We start from the raw sequence: 19,262 nt of genomic DNA, 5'->3' as shown, positions 1-19,262 counted from the left end.
CAAACCTTGTGATCGAGTAAATTGTAATGAAGTTTCATAAGTCAATGGCTCACATACTTACAAATACTCATGTTCATTTTCACCTAACTTGATAAACAAAACCGTATGCGTTAGAGGACTTTGACGTGACAGGAAGAGTGGTATGTAGATGGAGGTGGAAGTACGGAATTCCGAATGCGTTAGAGGAGCTTCCAGGTAGAGGTAGTGGAATGCAAGGGTAAGGCATATGAGTTTTAGATTAAGTAGACTTTTTATTTAGACTTTGGTTCTCTGTGACCTTTCGTAGGGGTTTTTGGCCTTGAGTCTCGAGAGGCCTAAACCGAGGGGGGAGGTTACTCTTGCGTTCGTTTCCCCCAAATTGGCTGTCGGAGGACATGACCAATGAGAGTTTATCTAGAGGACTAGGGGTTTAGAACTAGTTTTTTGGTTTGGAAGAGCATGTGAGAGAATTAGGATTAAGATAGCTAGGCGGCCTAAGGTCCTTTTTTTCCATAGGTTGTTTAGAAGTAGCTACTGCCTTGGCTCAATCAGGATAGTTTTAGGTTTTGTCATTTCGTATTTATATGTATGTTTGTCTTGGTTGTTTCCCACTACTTGTTCGAGTTACGTATTAGTTTGCTACTTTTATGTGGTTTAATATGCCCAATATGGTTGCTTTCGTATCTGTATTTGTATTGTCAAACATGTTTCTAAGATATCGGTAGGACGCATGATTGTTAAACGTTCGACCCGCATAGTAGCCGGACACAGCAAACAAGTATTTCTTCTTTTCAGATTCTCGGCAGATAGGTATGATTTTCTAAACATTGCTCATTTTTCGTCTTGTACTCATTTGTGGCCGGAGGTCCCCATGGAAGCAGTCTCTCTACCTTTGTGTAGAGGTAAGACTGTCTACAACTTACCTCCCCCATACCCCGCGTAGGGATTGAGTCCTGTTGTTGTTGTTGTTGATAAACAAAACCGTAATATAAACACTAAAACCACATACTCGTCTAATTAAAAATTCAATGAAACTAACTTTTGATTATTAAATGGTAGATTTACTATAAAAGGAAAGAAACACTAGACTTCCGAAAAAATATCTTCAACACCCAACACAACTTTTCCATGTAATCTTGTATAGATAATTTAGAATGAAGCTCTTAAGCGTGATGGACTTAAAGCATATGGAAGCTATGATATCAAATTATCGAAATGGAGATTGGAGACTACACCCGTTTTACTTGATTTGGTATAACTTAGTGTGTGTTTTATGTATTTGGTTGTTATTAACCAGGATTATGATTTGTTCTATGAATTGTTGAATCACATCATCAAAACCGATTACATAGATTTCAATTATTCAGGACGAGTTAGAAAAAAAATGCAATTAACTATTAAGTATTAATAACCTCAAAATATATAAATTTTTTTAATTTTTATAATTGACGAATAACTCTTTCAAAAGATATATCTAAAGACCTATGAAATAAACAATCGAATGCAAATCACAAAAAAAGAAATCGAAAGTAAATTTTCGATTTTTCAAAAACGCATATAGATGGTTGACACGATAGATACTTTATGTAGTTGTACTATGCAATGTAATGTAAAATTTAGGCGCAATAACAAGAGGGAGGAGATAGGCGCCAATTAGATCACCCACACACCCTTCTTTGCCGCTTCCCATCCCCCCCCACGATTCCTCCGTCCATCCCTAACCGCTGTACATGTATATATATCTATCTATATCTATACATACATAATAATAATATCTATATAATAATTCAGTTTTCGACTGAATCAAATGACACAACCACCGGTTTCCCCTTCCCTCCCTCTCATACAACCACCGCAACCTCCGCCACCGCTACCACCGTTACCGCGGCCGGCCTTCCTTCCGACCGGCGGTTGTCAAGTTCGTTGCGCCGGTTGTCGTATGATATTAACCGTCGGTCCAGGTTTGACCGAGTTTGTTTGTCCGACGTGTCAGATGCCGCAAATGTTGCCGCCGGAACTGATTAGGAATAATCCGGTACAGGTTCCGGCTCATGGAATCGATCCGAGTAAGATCCAACTGCCGTGCGCTAATTGCAAGGCTATACTTAATGTTCCTCATGGTTTATCAAGGTTTGCTTGTCCTCAGTGTAAAATGGAACTTGCTGTTGATCTCTCTAGAATTAAACAGTTTTATCCTCCTCCTCCTGAGGAAGTTAATGAGGTTATTATCTTTCATGTTTCATTTCTCAACAATATACATATATATATTAGTTCTATCTTTCTATTTATATCTCTATCTCTATATCTATATATATATTTTGTATGCTTATTGTTTCATTTTGACCTAATTTATTTGTTAGGTGAATTTTAGGGATTTAGTTAGTCACGTACTTGTTGTAACTCAAAGCGAAATGTTCGAAAAAGTATATCGTGTTTTAAATGTATGAACTAAATTCTATAAATTGTATATCAATGTATGCCTATATCTTCATTTTTGACCTAATTTGCTTCTAATAAGTTGAATTTTAGGGATTTAGTTAGTTGTGTATTCGTAGTAAAGTAATGTGAAATGTTGAAAAAAGTATATCGTGTTTTTGAAAGTTCATTACATGATATGTATATTACCAAACAGTTTATAATATGAATGTCCATATTGTATTATTTGAATGTTCATTTGGTTATTGTATCTATATATGTATATGTTTGCGTATCTCTACAATATTGACCTAATTTACTTGTTGTGGACAACTAGTTGAATTTTTAGGGTTCTAGTTTTCACACAGTTGTACTTAAGTAGGGTGAAATGTTCCGTAAAAGTCTAGTGTATGTTTGCATGTACATTCTTTCATATACCAGTTTATATACTTATAGCTAATTGCTTATTGGGGTTGTGGCTATAGAATTGAATTAGTACACTTCAAATTAGTTGATGAGAATATTGGATGTGATGCTCAGCATTTGCTTTTATGGATTAGAATTTAATTTCCACATAATTGGAAATGATGGTAACTAGTCTCAGTAGGGTTTAAAGTGGTATAGAAGTTGTTAGCATGTTATAAGGATGCATTAGAGTTTATGAGAATGGGAACTTGGTTAGTGGAGTGAGGCTGGTTACTGTATGAATTACAACAGAAACCTAAATGGGAAATATTAAGATAATGTAGTGTTAACTTTGGTATTGACTTTCAAGGCATGAATGTGCACTGTAAAAGTAGTGTATATGGATATGTGTATGAGGTGTCTGATCCTATAGATAACAACTGAAGTAGAAAAATGCAGGTTACAATCTAACGTAGGTTTTTGATGTCCTATAATATCTATTGTTTTTCGTTTTCTGTTTAACATGCTGAGAGAAACCCTTTTCAGGTAGCTATTGAAGTGGAACGAGAAGAAGATGGTGGAGGTGTTGTAGGAGAAACTTTCACGGACTACGTGAGTATTTATTTTTTCCCGAGCTCCTCTCATGTGTGGATTTATAATCCTGGCCTTATATCTATTCTTTACTGAAATGCAGCGCCCACCGAAGGTGGCTATTGGTCCTCCACATCCAGATCCTATCGTGGAAACTTCCTCTTTATCCGCAGTGCAACCACCTGAACCAACATATGATCTTAGAACAAAGGATAACCTGGAAGCTTCAAAAGCATTATCATGCTTGCAGATTGAGACACTAGTTTATGCCTGTCAGGTTGCTTTTAAACTTAAGTTTTAACTTCTAATTACTTTATGCTTGATGCACATTCTAATTTTAATATTCACAGAGACACCTCCAACATCTTGAAAACGGAACTAGGGCAGGATTTTTCCTTGGAGATGGAGCTGGTGTCGGCAAAGGACGTACAATTGCTGGATTAATATGGGAGAATTGGCACCATGGGAGGAGAAAAGCATTGTAAGGTTTTGGGCGGTGGTTGCATATGCTTAATATTGTCTGTGATCTTTGAGTATAAGACCACATGTGTATTATTTTTTTATATTGGTGATGCTAATCATGTTGATTTCAGGTGGGTTTCTGTTGGTTCAGACTTGAAATTTGATGCTAGAAGAGATTTGGACGATGTAGGAGCAACATGTATTGAAGGTATTAAAGTAAATATGTTCGTTTGGATACCTGCCATTTCCCTCTAAATTACTTTCTTTTAATTTATCCTCTACTAGCTCAACTAAACTAGGTGGATTTCTGTAAGTATGTTTTATATTTTAAAGTTTTAAAATAAAGCAAGCGACTATAATTATTACTTTGTCTCAAAGCTATTGTCCATCTTCATTTTATTTGTGCACTTTTTTTTTTTTTTTTTAATGTACAATTGTTAAAGTTACCACTTTATTTCTAGTTTAAATTAATATCACACAAAAGAAGCATTTAATAAATGATCTTGGGAAATATTGTCGTTTTAGCAAAAGCAAGCTGCATTAATTGCACTTCTTCAATTGTGTGTTCCTGTCTAGTTGACATTTATTTTGGTACGGAGGGAGTATATCTCTTGATTCTCTTCTAGTTAACCGTTACGTTTTTAAAGCTGTAAAAACTCACCTCTGGTTGCCTTTCACACCTGTCTAACAGTTTATGTGTTTTTGGCGTTTTCATTGGGGGTATTAGATGACTCTACAGCCAAAAGCTTACTTTCACATAATAATTTTTTGTATTGTTTACTTTTTTGCTACCTCTGCTGGTTAGAATCTAGGGGTTGTTCATGGCCACAGTAGTTATCTCTTTTTCTTTTTTTTTTTGCAGTGCATGCTTTGAACAAACTCCCTTATGCCAAGCTTGATTCCAAGACTGTTGGTATCAAAGAGGGTGTTGTTTTCTTGACATATAGCAGCCTTATAGCTTCTTCTGAGAAGGGCCGTTCTCGATTGCAGCAGCTTGTGCAGTGGTATGGCTCAGAATATGATGGGCTGATTGTGTTTGATGAGGTACAAACTTCTTTTCTTCTTTTACAGGCGACCACTTATATGATTGAGTTCATAGGGCTTCTTTGCTTGTGGCAATAGACGTGAGACTTTGTCTTTTCTGGCTTTAAAACTACACCTAGTTAACCCATTTACCAAATTAAAAACCGTCTTTGGTTATTTTACACCTATGCGTCAAATAAATTGGCCATTGGACCAAATAAATTTTCCATTGCGACCCAAGCCGGCCCATTTTTATCTAGTTATTTAGCCTTTAAAGTACACACAGGTTTTGTAATGTTAAATGAGATTGATGAAACATGTATATAAGGGGCAGGATGGGAACTTAGTAATCGTTTTGGAGGCATGCTTTTTTCTTTATCTGGGACTGACTAAAATAAATCGGCTGGCTTTGTATTTTGGGTCTGAGTAGATCGGTGAACAGTACAAACTTTTACTATATTGTAGGTTTATTGCTAAAGTCTCTTGATGTGATTCTCGTACATATGTGCACATGTCGTGCTGAAGATGCAGGAATTGTGGAGGTTTTTAAAATGTGGTATTGTTCGGCCTCTTTTTGGGGTCTATATGGGTGGGAAGGCTAAGTTAGCTTATAATTCAGTTGGTTTGCTTCTTTTTTATGGTTAGAAGTCATGTTTTGTAACATTTGAACTTTATTGTAATTTTTGAATATTCGTAGATACAATTCACCAGGTATAAACTCTTTACCCAAAAAGTTAGCTTTGTCAGTTCAGTAACATAAGTGTAGAGTGTAGGAAATTATTTTCTCCACTTAAAGGATAAAAAAGAGATAGGAGAAACATGTGATGTTTGAGTGCTTTCTGACTAGCCTTATATTTTAATGTAGTGCCACAAGGCCAAAAATTTGATACCTGAAGCTGGAGGACAACCAACACGAACGGGTGAAGCGGTTCTTGAACTTCAGGTCTCTGGCACTAATATTTTTGCTTATTTTGGTGATCTAATTTTCCTTGGATTCTAAGAGGTGCTGGTTTAATATATATCAGGCGAAACTTCCTGAAGGACGTGTTGTTTATTGTTCAGCAACTGGTGCATCGGAACCCAGAAATTTGGGCTATATGGTCCGGCTTGGTCTTTGGGGAGCTGGAACATCCTTTGATGGTTTCGGTGATTTTTTAGGTATAAATGCATTATCTTGAATTCATTTCATATCCTTTTATTGTTGGTGGATACTTTTATTTGCTATCAACAGCTGCTGTCTTATGCTTGTATTTGTATCTGCATATTATGTATGAATGGACACAGAGACATGTGCCTATGTGTGTGCGTGTCTGTTTTGTAAACACAAATGCATTCACATGTAACTTCACAAATATGAGTTTCCTTATGTTGATAGATCCCCATTGTCTCTGGTTTCTAGATCCCGGTTTAAGGTTTGATGGATTTACTTGTATATTCTTGTTATATCTAGTAGGTTTCTCTTTTTCAATTCAAGATTGCTTGATATCTATGGACTATTCTAGTTATCTGTTTATAGGATGTGTTATAAGATAGTTTGATATATTACTTTGTAAAGGTTATACGAAGTTGGGTTATATATATAATAGTAAGTTATATTTCTCTTCTATAAAACAAATAGAGATGTGCGTTTAACACCTCAATATTAGTAATTTAGTATATCTTGAAGAGGCTGAACCTATATAGTTGATGCATATTAGATTATCACCGCTGACTCACATTTAGTACTTGTACATGGTTCTTGCGTTTCCTTGCGGAAGGGTTACATGGTTGTTTTTTGTAAGGCAAATCAGCAAATATTTACTTACTATCATCACATATGTACACATTTATGGGATTAGAATCCAGAATCTCTGGATTGGTGGCTCACCTTGATATTGGTAGACCATAGGCACTTTTCAATTTTAATCAATTAAGGACCCTGGAAGTGACTATCTCACAAGGTTGCTGCTTGCTGGATATACCTATTCTACGTACATCTGAATAGAATACTTATCCTGATTGTCATCTTATCCTTGAGTAGTTTTTGTTTAATGAAAAAGAACAACTTTGAATAGTTATAAGAAATATTTATATGGTTATGCCTTATAGTTTTAGTTTCATTTCTTTTACTTTCTTGTCAAACTCTATATTGATGGAGATTTAGAAACCACGTAATCTAACGCATCACTAAAGAATTTATCAGATGTTAGTTACTTATCTGCATATATTGTTTTAGATGAGACAACTTCTACTTTTTTTTTCTATGAAGTGAGTTGGAGACATGGAATCAATTCGCTTGGTTTTTTGAAGTCATGTGAAATTTGGATGCATGCTAGGGAACCCTGAGTGTACCTTATGTTTACTTTTGGGCGTGACCTATATTATCTTTTTTTGGCTTCAGTTTTATCCCATCCCAACTTTTTTTTGGGACAAAATGCTTGTTGCTTAATAACCATACAAGTAAACATGACTCTTAAGAATTTGAATAATAGGTATTATATTGATTGTATAGAATTTCAGTGATGCTTTTAAAGAAAATGCATGCTTTCATCATACTCTTTGCTTTGTTTACATGAAGACTTGCACATATACCCGCAGGCTCTGTGAATTTACTGTGTCTGTTTATTTATTCTTTGTTTAGGTATCAATACTATCTGTTTATGACTAATGTACTTGTGTATGTCTATGCAGGTGCTCTTGATAAAGGAGGAGTAGGGGCACTTGAACTTGTTGCCATGGACATGAAAGCGAGGTTGGCACTTAGCATATATCATTTAACTTCTCTAAGTGATTACATTACATTCAGGTTATTTACATTTCAGAGGGATGTATGTATGTCGGACTCTGAGTTATAAAGGAGCAGAATTTGAAGTTATCGAGGTTCCACTGGAGGCCAAAATGACGGTACCGACAAGTTTTCTGCGTATTTTCATGTAAAAGATGCATCTAAAAGATTTGCTCATATTTCTGTTATATTCGATTAATTGCAGGAGATTTACATAAAAGCAGCTGAATTTTGGGCTGAATTGAGGGTTGAATTGCTTTCTGCAAGTGCCTTTCTTGGTGATGATAAGCCTAGCTCTAGTCAGCTGTGGAGATTATACTGGGCGAGCCATCAGGTTTGTCAGTTTAAGTTTGATTTTTATGAAGCCTGAATGTTTCCTCTGTGGTTACTTTAATATGTTCGTATGTTTTGTTGCTTCTGTTATATTCTAGCGTTTCTTTAGGCATGTATGCATGTCAGCAAAAGTGCCTGCTGTTGTACGCCTTGCCAAGCAGGCACTGATGGACAACAAGTGTGTGGTCATTGGTCTTCAGAGTACAGGGGAGGCAAGAACCGAGGATGCAGTGACAAAATATGTGAGTGTGTTTTTCTTTTGCCTGCTAAATGCAAGATGCCTGTATTCTGATTTTCATTTCTATCTTTCTTCGCCGTAGGGGATAGAACTTGAGGACTTCATATCTGGACCTCGTGAGCTGTTGCTTAAGTTTGTTGAAGAGAACTATCCTTTGCCTGAAAAACCTGAATCTTTGCCAGGTGTTCATTGGCTTATGTGATGTGGCGTTGTTTTTATCTTTAGTTTTCGTTAATAGGTATTGTGTGTTATCCCTTGTAGGAGAAGATAGTGTGAAGGAACTTCAGCGTAAGAGGCACTCTGCAAATCCTGATGTTTCTTACAAAGGGAGGGTTAGGAAAGCTGCAAAATGGAATCCTGCAAATGATAATGAGAGTGATGAAGAGTCTGAATGTAAGTTGTGCAAATAGAACTCCTTTGTTTGGCTAACATTATATTGTGTTTTTTATCCGACTAAGTGGTGTGATGGTGTTTCTAATTTGAGCTTAATTACTGCCATTGAACTACTGCTTGAACTAATGATATTTCCAATTTGTTGTTCAACCAAGTAGCTGATTCTGGCAAAGAATCTGTAGAATCTGATGATGAGTTTCAGATATGCAACATATGCAACTCAGAAGCTGTATGTGTGGCACTCTTTTTTTTTTTAAAATGGCCGTGCGTCACTCTTTTTTGTTTGCGTGGTAATCAGTTCTTGATTGTTATCTTTGGTATGTTAATTTTTTTTATGCAGGAAAGGAAAAAATTGCTCCAGTGTTCATGTTGTGGTCAACTTGTGCATCCGGCATGTGTAGTTCCTCCAGAAATGGATGCGGTATCTTCCGATTGGTCGTGTCATTCTTGTAAGGAAAAAACAGAGGAGTATCTTCAAGCAAGACATATCTATCTAGCAGAATTACTGCGAAGGTGTGGTTATACAAGTGCAGCAGCTGATTTTCCTAAGTATCTGTTGCCCCCTATATAATGCCCTCAGCTAGTATTGCCACATCTTGTAGCAAGTCGGGTTTTACAAATAATTGCCATGAATTTACTTCCAGAGCTATATTAACCTGATTGAGTAGTAAGCAGATTTATCTAGTTGATCTCTTGTGAATGTGTTAGGTATGAAGCTGCCGTAGAGCGCAAGTCAAAAATTTTGGATATAATCCGTACGTTTGATCTTCCAAACAACCCATTGGATGACATTATTGATCAGGTATTCTATAAATGTGGTTATGCTATGTGAATTTTTTTGTTTCCTTCCGTGATTTTTTTATTTTTAATTTACTCTACAATTAACTGCAGCTTGGAGGCCCTGGTAATGTTGCAGAAATAACAGGGCGACGAGGTATGCTTGTTAGGGCTTCCAACGGAAAAGGAGTCACTTATCAGGCACGAAACACGTGAGTTTACGATGGATTAGCGATGATATCATATTTGATTTGCTTTTAGGATGTTGATGCATTGCTTCTATGTTTATACAGGAAGGATGTGACTATGGAAATGGTCAACATGCATGAAAAAAAACTCTTCATGGATGGTAAGAAACTGATTGCCATTATTTCTGAAGCTGGATCAGCAGGAGTTTCTTTGCAGGCGGATAGAAGAGCCCTTAACCAGGTAAATATGTATTCAATTTACTTGGATTTTGGAGATCTTGCATCCTTGAGTTGTGTAACGGTATCTTTCTTGTGTTCTGTGCCAGAAAAGAAGGGTCCATATAACTTTAGAATTACCTTGGAGCGCTGATCGTGCAATTCAGCAATTTGGAAGGACACATCGTTCGAATCAAGCTTCTGCACCCGAGTACAGGTAGATGTTAATAGTCCTTCAATTTACTACCTTACTGTTATTTTCTATGCTTTTACCAAGTTTCAACTCTATTGCTTTTGTGACATTGCTTATATGGATTGAGTTCTTGCAAATTTTTTCAACTCACATTTTTGGGATGGTCAAATATTTACCCATCAATTGGGGCATAGGATCTGTTTGTTAGGGTTAACTTTGCTATTAACAATACATCACTGCAGGCAATTGTTGTGATGAAGCTTTGCTCCAAGATCAATGATATGTGGTACTTATGTTTCTTGTCCTACTATTTTGATTCATGTACCTAATAGGTTACTATTCACAAATCTCGGAGGTGAACGCCGGTTTGCTTCCATAGTTGCAAAGCGATTAGAGTCCCTTGGAGCTTTAACGCAGGGGGATCGGCGGTAAGATTATGTTTTGATGTGTAGCATCTCTATATAGTTCAAGTATTACTGTATTATCTTTTTCTCTTTATGATATTTCAGGGCTGGACCATCTTTAAGCGCCTATAATTATGATAGTTCATATGGTAAAAAGGCCTTGGTGATCATGTACAGGGGACTTATGGAGCAGGTTTTTATCTTAAATTTTTTTTTTTTTTTGTGTATGCTTTTGCTTGATGTCAAACCCCATTTAATCAATGACAACCGTGTTTTTAGGATACTTTTCCAGTAGTTCCACCAAATTGTTCACTTGATAATCCTGCCACAATCAGAGATTTTATTGAAAAGGGAAGAGCTGCTCTTGTATCTGTCGGCATAGTTAGAGACAGCATTATTGGTATTTACTTTTAGCAACACACTTGCTGATTAATAGACTTTACTCTTATCTTTTGTAGTGTATCCTTATCGGTTTCTTGCTTCATCCGTGTACAGGTAATGGCAAGGATTCTGGAAAGTTTTCTGGCCGCATAGTTGATTCAGATATGCATGATGTTGGACGTTTTTTGAACAGGCTTTTAGGACTGCCACCAGATATCCAAAACAGGTCATCTCTTTTTTACATTATCTTTCTAGGTTTTCAAATTCTATTTTTTGTGGTATTTAATATTATTTTTTATGATTGACTATAGGCTCTTTGAGTTGTTTGCTAGCATTCTTGATCATCTCCTTCAAAATGCACGCCTTGAAGGACATTTGGATACTGGGATTGTTGATTTGAAAGCTAACACTATTGAACTGCAAGGAACTCCAAAGGTTATAACTCATGTATTCTCCGTTTTTCTACACGTTGCAATATGTATATTAATTTCCAAACAATTTGCAGACTGTTCATACTGATCATATGTCTGGGGCGTCCACTGTATTATTTACATTTGTTATGGATCGGGGAATTACCTGGGAGGTATTTACTTCTCTTTACAGAATAGAAGTGTTAGGTATCTCTGTATTTTCAAAGGTTACTTGTGTGATAGCTTTGTTTCCTGTAGGCTGCGTCTGCATTGCTTGGTGAAAAGCAAAAGGATGTGACTGGCTCTTCTGCAAATGGTTTTTATGAATCCAAGAGAGAATGGCTTGGAAGAAGACACTGTCTTTTGGCAATCGAAGGGTATTAAATTAAAGTTTGATCATCATGCTATCTCTTTAAGCTGTTAAGTTTGGATACTCTTGCACTCATATACCCAAATACACTCCAGATTAGTAGATCATATTTCACTGCTTTTTACCAGATAGAAATATAGAATATATTTATTTATATTTTTATAAGCCTGTTCATAAATTCTCTAATAACTCTAGTTTGAATGCGATAACCTAGATAATATTTGATCGTATCATTAGCGCGATAACTTAGATAATATTTGATCATACCATTAGCTTCAACAAGATTATAATAGTGAAAAATGATTTACAACCTTGTCTCTTGGTAAGGGTAATCTCTGAAATATAGCTCTATAGCCAAGTGTTTACTTTAAAGACTGTAGAAGATTAAACAGCTCACATGTCTCTAATACTACGTAAAAGATGATATTTTGCATTGTGTCAAATACTGTTTTGTTATTGTTCTCCACTTAGTTTAACTATCGTGTCTTTCAGCTCATCTGGCATGTTCAAGATATTTCGCCCTGCTACCGGGGAAACACTCAGGTATAGAAAGTAAAAAACATTATATTTATAATTTTCTGCTTGTATAGCTTGGCTCTAGTAGTTGGGTGTGCATTTTACTGTTTTAACTTGCAGGGAGATGCCCTTAGCTGAGTTGAAGGACAAGTATAGAAAGATAATGTCACTAGAGAAGGCACACAGTGGATGGAAGGATGAATATGAAGTTTCAAATAAGCAGGTATTGTATACTTAAACTTATTAATGAGATTATCCCAAGTCATTATAGTTTCATATTCTTTTGTTTCTTGTTTGTGGTAAAGGAATGATGTATTTCACTGGCATTTATGGTTTTGTGACTAGCTTAATTGACTAATTGCTCTGATCTGCAGTGCATGCATGGTCCAAATTGTAAGCTTGGAAGCTTTTGTACAGTTGGAAGAAGAATACAGGAAGTAAATGTACTTGGTGGCATAATTCTACCCGTATGGGGAACAATTGCGAAGGCCCTCTCTAAACAGGTATGTAAAAATACTGGATATAACATTTGCTGATTTGTCTGTGTTGGTACATATCGACAGTTTTTACTTCACGTGTATGGGTGCAAATTTTAGTAGTTCACTGTAATTAATTAATCAAAATGATTGTAGTTCAGTAATTACATGTGTGGTTGTGCTGAATATAGGCCCGTCTAAGCCATAGACGAATACGGGTTGTGCGTATAGAGACAACAACAGATAATAAGCGAATCGTTGGACTTCTTGTACCAAATGCAGCAGTAGGGTCTGTGCTTCAAGGTCTCTCTCTCTCTCTCTCTCATACTCATTTTTTGGCTATGAACACTGCCCTTATAGCCAGAATGACAGATAGCTGAGTCCCGCTAGATACTAACCTGATAAATCCCTGCAGATCTAGCATGGGTTCAAGACATCGATGACTAAGATAGACTTTTGGTAGGCCATTTTTTGGGATAGCGTTTATGGATAATTGCTATTAGATGTTTTTGCTATCTTCCATCAACTACATCCAACAAACATTTCCAAGGAGTACAGTAGCCAACCGAGTCTTTTGCAGCTGATAAATTGATGTCTGACTTAATTCTTTTTGCTCGGTTTCAGTTTTTTGTAATTATATTTACCACGGGGAATTAGTATTAATAGGCGTAAATGTATAAAAACAAACTTGTAAGGATGATGCTTCCACATTTTCATCAATTATATTTACAAGCAAACTCATAATGGGTTTTAACTTTTTACTTCCTAGAGACTGAAAATTTTTATATTCTGTGTTGTACCGATATTCATATATAGTTACAGACTAACACGGTTTCACAATCTTATTAGTTGCAAGAGTTGGATCTATTTTTTGTTTGTTATGTTAACCTGTCTCATTAATATCTATGTACTTCCAATTTTTATAGTCGTATCATTAAGATTTATTATAAAGTATAACTAGACTTTCATTGACTAGTCTCTCTCTCTGATTTTTCTTTGATTCTTGGTTTAGTGTATACTAAATGTTTGTTAGGATTATAAGTAGCTTACTTGTTTTTGATTATAAGTATACTAAATGTTTGATTCTTGGTTTAGTGTATACTAAATGTTTGTTAGGATTATAAGTAGCTTACTCTCTCTCTCTACCCTCTGCTCTCTCCTTCTCCAACGGCTCTTTTTCCTGGATCCTTAGATCGGAGATTGAGCGTTTTTGAGATCGAGATCAGGGTTTTTGAGATTGAGAGTTTGAGATCGAGATTATTCCCTTCGGGTTAAAGGTTCCACTCCGGTGGATCAAACCATATTTTTTTTTATCATTCTTGGGCCGGAGGTCCCTTCCACCTTGGTGGATCTGGAAGCAGCCTCTCTACCTTTGAGTAGAGGTAAGGTCTGTATACATCATACCTCCCCCGTACCCCGGCTTTGCCAGGATTGGGTACCGTTGCCGTTGCCATAAGTAGCTTACTTGTTTGTTTACTTTTCTTACCAAAAACTCATTTGAAAATTTTGTAATATAAAGTAATAGCTAACCGAAACTTATAAATTTCATCATTGTCATCTAAATATTGACACTATGGGACGTAGTACGTTCATCTAAAAATGAATGATTTGATATTTTGATGGTATTTATTGGATCCAAATTCTTTTTTGTATCTACCGTTTCCTTATAAGTTCATAATGAAACAATGGATGGATTTTTTTTTAAATTTTTTTCCCGGTCTTGCAAATTATGCACGATATAATAACTGCAATTGATTATAGTTAAAGAGTGAATTTCCCATGTAATTATAATATGAGTTTCGATACCATGTAATATAATTTTATGAGTTTTGATATCTACATTAAATTTTGACGAAAAGTGAAAGCAGGGAATATGTACGCTAGTGTAATTTATTATTTTTGATGATCAACTATGTTTCAATTCTGTGTGTTTATAAACTTGATTGGAAATGAACTTTTTACTTTTAAAATCGACAGTTATGCCTTTTTTCTTTTCGTTTTAACTAGAACTTACATTCAAGTTATAACCCTCATATTAAAGAAGATTTATTCAAATTGGTTTCTAGAAATTTTTATTTAGTAGTTTTTTCTGCAACTTGGTGTTGTCGAGTTCATATGGAGAACGCTGATTTCTTAGAAATGAACATTGCAAAACGAATATGACCAAGTTATTGTTATCGTAAGATATCCAAACTGTAAGATGATGAATGTAATTCCAGTTATCCTATTGAGTTTAATTACATGCTTATATAGAAGGTTCATCAACTATATCATTTAGGTTCAGTTCTATCAAAATAACAAAGCGCAGACATTTTAAGGTAACAAAATAGAGAACTAAAGAAAAGTGTCAATCGTTCTAGCATTTATTTATTAATTAATCGAATAGTGGACATAATATTTTGATCTATTTTCCCTTAGCTAGAAAGGCCACAATTTTTCTCTGCCCAAATTACTCCAACAGTATTTACTTTGTAGGTTATCGTGGTAAGCAACCTGAAAAGCTGAAAGATTCTTATCTTCTGCATTAACACCAAAAACCGCAGACTCCAAATTTAAAAGAAGAGTTACAGAGCTGTATATGAAACATAAGGGTACATATAGGTCGGTGATCATCAATGTATTATTATTTTCAAACATTTGTATTAATAAAAGGCGTCATAGCAAACAAATGAGAATGTTACCATAAGAAAAGGCAAGATTTAACATTTAAGGAACAAAATAATACACAAGTAGATTATGGAAAACATCAATTCATATCCTCATATCTAACATCATTTTTCTTCTTGCAAATGCACCCATATGCATGAGCTTGCAAAATTACAGATCATAGTGACAAAGTCATTTCATGGAACTAGACAGCTTGCCTACTTTTTACCATTGCTAACTTCAGAGGGGGCTGGACTTGTGACAGGTTGAATTCTTACATACGGATTTCTGGTTAAAGTCTCTCCCTTCAAAGCAGCAACGTACCGATCGTTTGTATCTTCCTTCCTCTGCAGTTCCCCAAGAAACTCTCCGAGCCTCTCTTTATTCACTTTTCCCATCATCTGAATCACATATGGAACTACTAATTTAAGACTTAAATTAAACAGACAATGTCTACATAAACAGGGTGAATTATGATTCAAGTTTTCTTCCAACATATGCAATGTGAATTATCAGGTTGGAATGACATATCATATGTGCTAGTTCTTATGTAGTTTTCAAGTTGATCAATTACGGTGGTGTTGTGAAAACACAACTCACATGGTCTAAGATGTAAAATACTGGACTGGTTGTAATGGGGCTATGGGCTGGGGTAGGACAAAGGTAAAATGTTCCAACTTGAGAAAAATATTACGAATCGAGACCCATTTCTATGATCCTCTGCTGTTCCCTCTTGAGCTCTTTATAATGTGACAATAGTCCAAGACTCCCAGGACACGGAAAATATCAAGCCAATCCTGGGGAGTTGGGGACTAGTATACGCCATATAATCTAATCGCACAATCCAAGGAGTATTGTATAGTTCTATTACACTTGGTGAGATTCGAGATATCATGCAAATTGATAAACATCCAGACACAAAAAGAGAAGAAGTTAAAGAAAATGTCTACATATTTACTCACTCAAGCAGCCAAGCTAAGTACTAGGTATAGAGATAGAGGCATAAGGGATAAGTACATTCGATGACATGATAAATTAGCCGGGAAAGATTCACTTGAATTCCGACCCAATATGACCATTAGTGCTCCAATTCTCAAGCCAACATTTAAAACCCTTCATTTCTTAATTCTTACACACCTCAAATTGAGCCTCATAGCCTAATCCGAAATGTATCATCTTAATTTGTTACCCTAAAAGAGCTAATAAAACACACATATGATAAGGGAAGTGATATTAGTACCACTTATTTTGATAGATTTACCACAACTGTGCAATACTGGTTTGTACAGTCAGTTGTAAAACTTGTACGTTGTGGTACATCCATCAAAAGTCGTGGTACGAATATCATTTCCCATATGATAAGGGTGTTTTGGAAAGTTTTGGCATAAATGATGTGTGGCATGTTTTAATTAGATGAAATCATGCCAAAAAATTGGGAAATTGGGGGTGTTTTGGCAACCACTCTCTACACAAACCTAAATCATTACATTTTGTTTTGACCTTAGATATATCCTTTCTTTGAATAATCTCACCAAATTCAATCTAAAAAATCTAATAGTCCTAGCTAGGGCAATTACTACTACTATTAACACCTTAAAATAAAAACAAATAAACAATAATATATAGATATAGATATATACTTAGGGGGATAATAAGAAAAATACTAACAAGAGTATCGGGACGAGCGTCGCGACGGAGTTGAGATTCAAGTTGATCGTTGCGGATATTAGTGAATTGCATAACGTAGTAGCCCACAATACAAGGGACTACAACACAGCAGCCCGCAAAACCAAAGAAAAATGGCTTCGAATCACGGGTTTTCCTCACCATCCATCGCCACGCTGAGCTTTTCTCCCACAATATCGACATTTCTTTCTTTCTTTCTGTCCGGTCGCCGGAACAAGTCGGTGTGTGCGTGACACTCGACTACTAATTAATAAGAAGGTTTATTGGGCTGTACTAGTTTTATGTTACAGGCCCATCATTTTGTTACTCCAAAATTCATTTGTACATACGTGTTCGGTTTTAGTAAGTGGGACATGTGTTTTAAAAACAAATCAAACTCGTAAGATGGTTAGATGGATAATGATTTTGAGATTTAGGGAGGATTAGGGCCGTTTGGTTGTTGAATTGTTTGAAGGTAGAGGTGCAAGAAGCGGTTAACCGATTTCGGTTATTAATTTTAATAATCGGTTTCGGTTATTTTTTGAAACAGTAATAATCGATTACGGTTAACTTGTATCGGTTAATAACCGGTTTCTAGGTTTTAAAACTGGAACCTATCTAACCGATTTCGATTAATAATAACTGGTTAACCGATACCGGTTAACCTATTCGATTTTTTTTAACCCCCCATTATAATACTGAGAAAGTGGTGAACAATGTGAAAAAACAATCAATTCCGACAAGCCTAAGTGACAAATCCATATTCCAAAAAAACCTATATTCCAAATAAACATCATTTTCTAAACACAACAAGTTTCATCATCCCAAATCTCAAAAACAACAAAAAATTGATGTTGGATCGGATGAAATAAGCATTAATCTATATATAGTATAGATATATTGAAAGCTTATGAAATAATCTGATGGTGCGATCTTTCTGATTATATATCAGTGTATGTATATAATATGATATATATATATATATATATATATATATATATATAGTTTTAATTAATAATATGTATATAATATGTGATTAACCGGTTAACCGGTTATTATTTGGAATAATTAACCGGTTATAGGTTAACCGGTTAATAATCAGTTTTGGTTTTGAAAAGAGTAATCGATTAGTAACCTACGGTTTCTGGTAACCTATAATCGGTTTTTACTATTCCGGTTATTAACCGATTTCGGTTACCGGTTACAAATCGATTCGGTTCGGTTAATCGGTTTTTTCTTGCACCTCTATTTGAAGGTATTTTTAAGTTTTTTATTTCTAATCTTTTATAATAAGAAATGGTTTTTATTTTCTAAAAAACAAATACAAATTTTGAAAACACGTTCTAATTAAAAAACTACAAAACATGTTAGAGATGTGAGGGGAAGGAAAAAATGAAATGGAAAATGAAAATGAAAAAAAGAAGAAGATGTTTTTAAGTTTTCCAATAGAAAAGTGTAAAACATTGTTTTTGTTTACTTGGAAAATATTCTTAAAAAACTATTATTAGAACGCGTTTTCTGTTTTTCATGTTTTCTTAGAAAACAAAGGGGTTTTTTCATAACCAAATGCCCCCTTTTTCATGGATTATACTTAGGAATGGCTAGTTGGGGTTGGGTACTGTAAAATAAGTATTAATGTAAAACGAATAGGACATGATGTTGATCATTATATCATGGTTAAATTGATGCACGAAGATTCACGAAGCAATTAATGCACGATGATTTTCATGATGTACGGTGATATTCATTAAAAAAGAAACTTATTTTTTTACTTTAATAATTGTTTTATTTTACCCATAACCCCAACTAGTATTGTGACAGTTTAAAAAATAAAAGATAATAAAAAATGTTGTGACGAAACTTGACAAAAAACTTATATTGTGTTAACTTATTCATTTTTTTTTTGAACGTTCGTTTTTTGGTCATAGTCTATTCACCCCATATGTAGTCTCTATACCCACTGGGCATGATGCAATCGCGGTAGTTCACAGGGAAAACCCCCGGATAGATCGTCAAACGGCATGACATCTATACCATTGAATACCATTTGGGGTAAAACATGTGCCTTTTAGATTCAAACCCTGGTTACCCAAGAAACAAACCTTCATTGGGTCTAGGATGTCACTAGGCTATCAACCCATTAATGATGTGTAATGCTATTAATGATGTGTAATGCCCACATATAGACTCATTTCTCATCATAGCATAAATCATGACTCATTTCTCATCATAGCATAAATCATGTAATATTATAATTAATCATGGAGTGACATTTACTCTCCCAACTTCTGCTTTCATACAATGTTTGAAGTTATTTTGGTTATCTTTTGACCACTTGACTTTAGCCTTTTGCTTTGGATCCTTGAGAATGATAAGATACAAATCAAAGATAGTTTTCAAAATAACATATAACATTG

At 35.2% G+C, this 19,262-nt stretch overlaps 2 protein-coding genes across 3 annotated transcripts; one reads left to right on the top strand and one right to left on the bottom strand.

Moving 5' to 3' along the window:
* Nucleotides 1-1,533: 1,533 nt before the first annotated feature.
* LOC122599574 (protein FORGETTER 1) lies at nt 1,534-13,374 on the top strand. 2 transcript variants are annotated; one of them, XM_043772098.1, is made up of 32 exons: nt 1,534-2,200; nt 3,346-3,411; nt 3,494-3,667; nt 3,741-3,871; nt 3,984-4,060; nt 4,715-4,896; nt 5,741-5,818; nt 5,901-6,033; nt 7,546-7,606; nt 7,677-7,758; nt 7,845-7,973; nt 8,071-8,214; nt 8,293-8,392; nt 8,472-8,603; nt 8,762-8,832; nt 8,944-9,116; nt 9,312-9,405; nt 9,495-9,592; nt 9,674-9,809; nt 9,895-10,001; nt 10,310-10,405; nt 10,487-10,574; nt 10,661-10,781; nt 10,877-10,988; nt 11,074-11,197; nt 11,268-11,345; nt 11,431-11,549; nt 12,035-12,085; nt 12,179-12,281; nt 12,433-12,561; nt 12,726-12,837; nt 12,950-13,374. In XM_043772098.1, the coding sequence occupies exons 1-32, from the start codon at nt 1,787-1,789 to the stop codon at nt 12,979-12,981; spliced, it is 3,747 nt and encodes a 1,248-aa protein (XP_043628033.1). In that variant the 5' UTR covers nt 1,534-1,786; the 3' UTR covers nt 12,982-13,374. The 2 variants fall into 2 exon arrangements, with proteins under 2 accessions (XP_043628033.1, XP_043628031.1); XM_043772096.1 differs by having other exon boundaries at nt 8,759-8,832.
* Nucleotides 13,375-15,209: 1,835 nt separating this feature from the next.
* LOC122600606 lies at nt 15,210-17,133 on the bottom strand. The gene is made up of 2 exons (XM_043773352.1): nt 16,849-17,133; nt 15,210-15,581 (listed from the first exon to the last, which is right to left on the bottom strand). The coding sequence occupies exons 1-2, from the start codon at nt 17,047-17,049 to the stop codon at nt 15,399-15,401; spliced, it is 384 nt and encodes a 127-aa protein (XP_043629287.1). The 5' UTR covers nt 17,050-17,133; the 3' UTR covers nt 15,210-15,398.
* Nucleotides 17,134-19,262: the final 2,129 nt, after the last annotated feature.

The sequence above is a fragment of the Erigeron canadensis genome, chromosome 5, assembly GCF_010389155.1.
Source record: "Erigeron canadensis isolate Cc75 chromosome 5, C_canadensis_v1, whole genome shotgun sequence".
Taxonomy (NCBI): Eukaryota; Viridiplantae; Streptophyta; class Magnoliopsida; order Asterales; family Asteraceae; genus Erigeron; species Erigeron canadensis.
The sequence above is the reverse complement of the archived record's forward strand: the minus strand, read 5'-3'. Positions and strand labels throughout refer to the sequence as shown.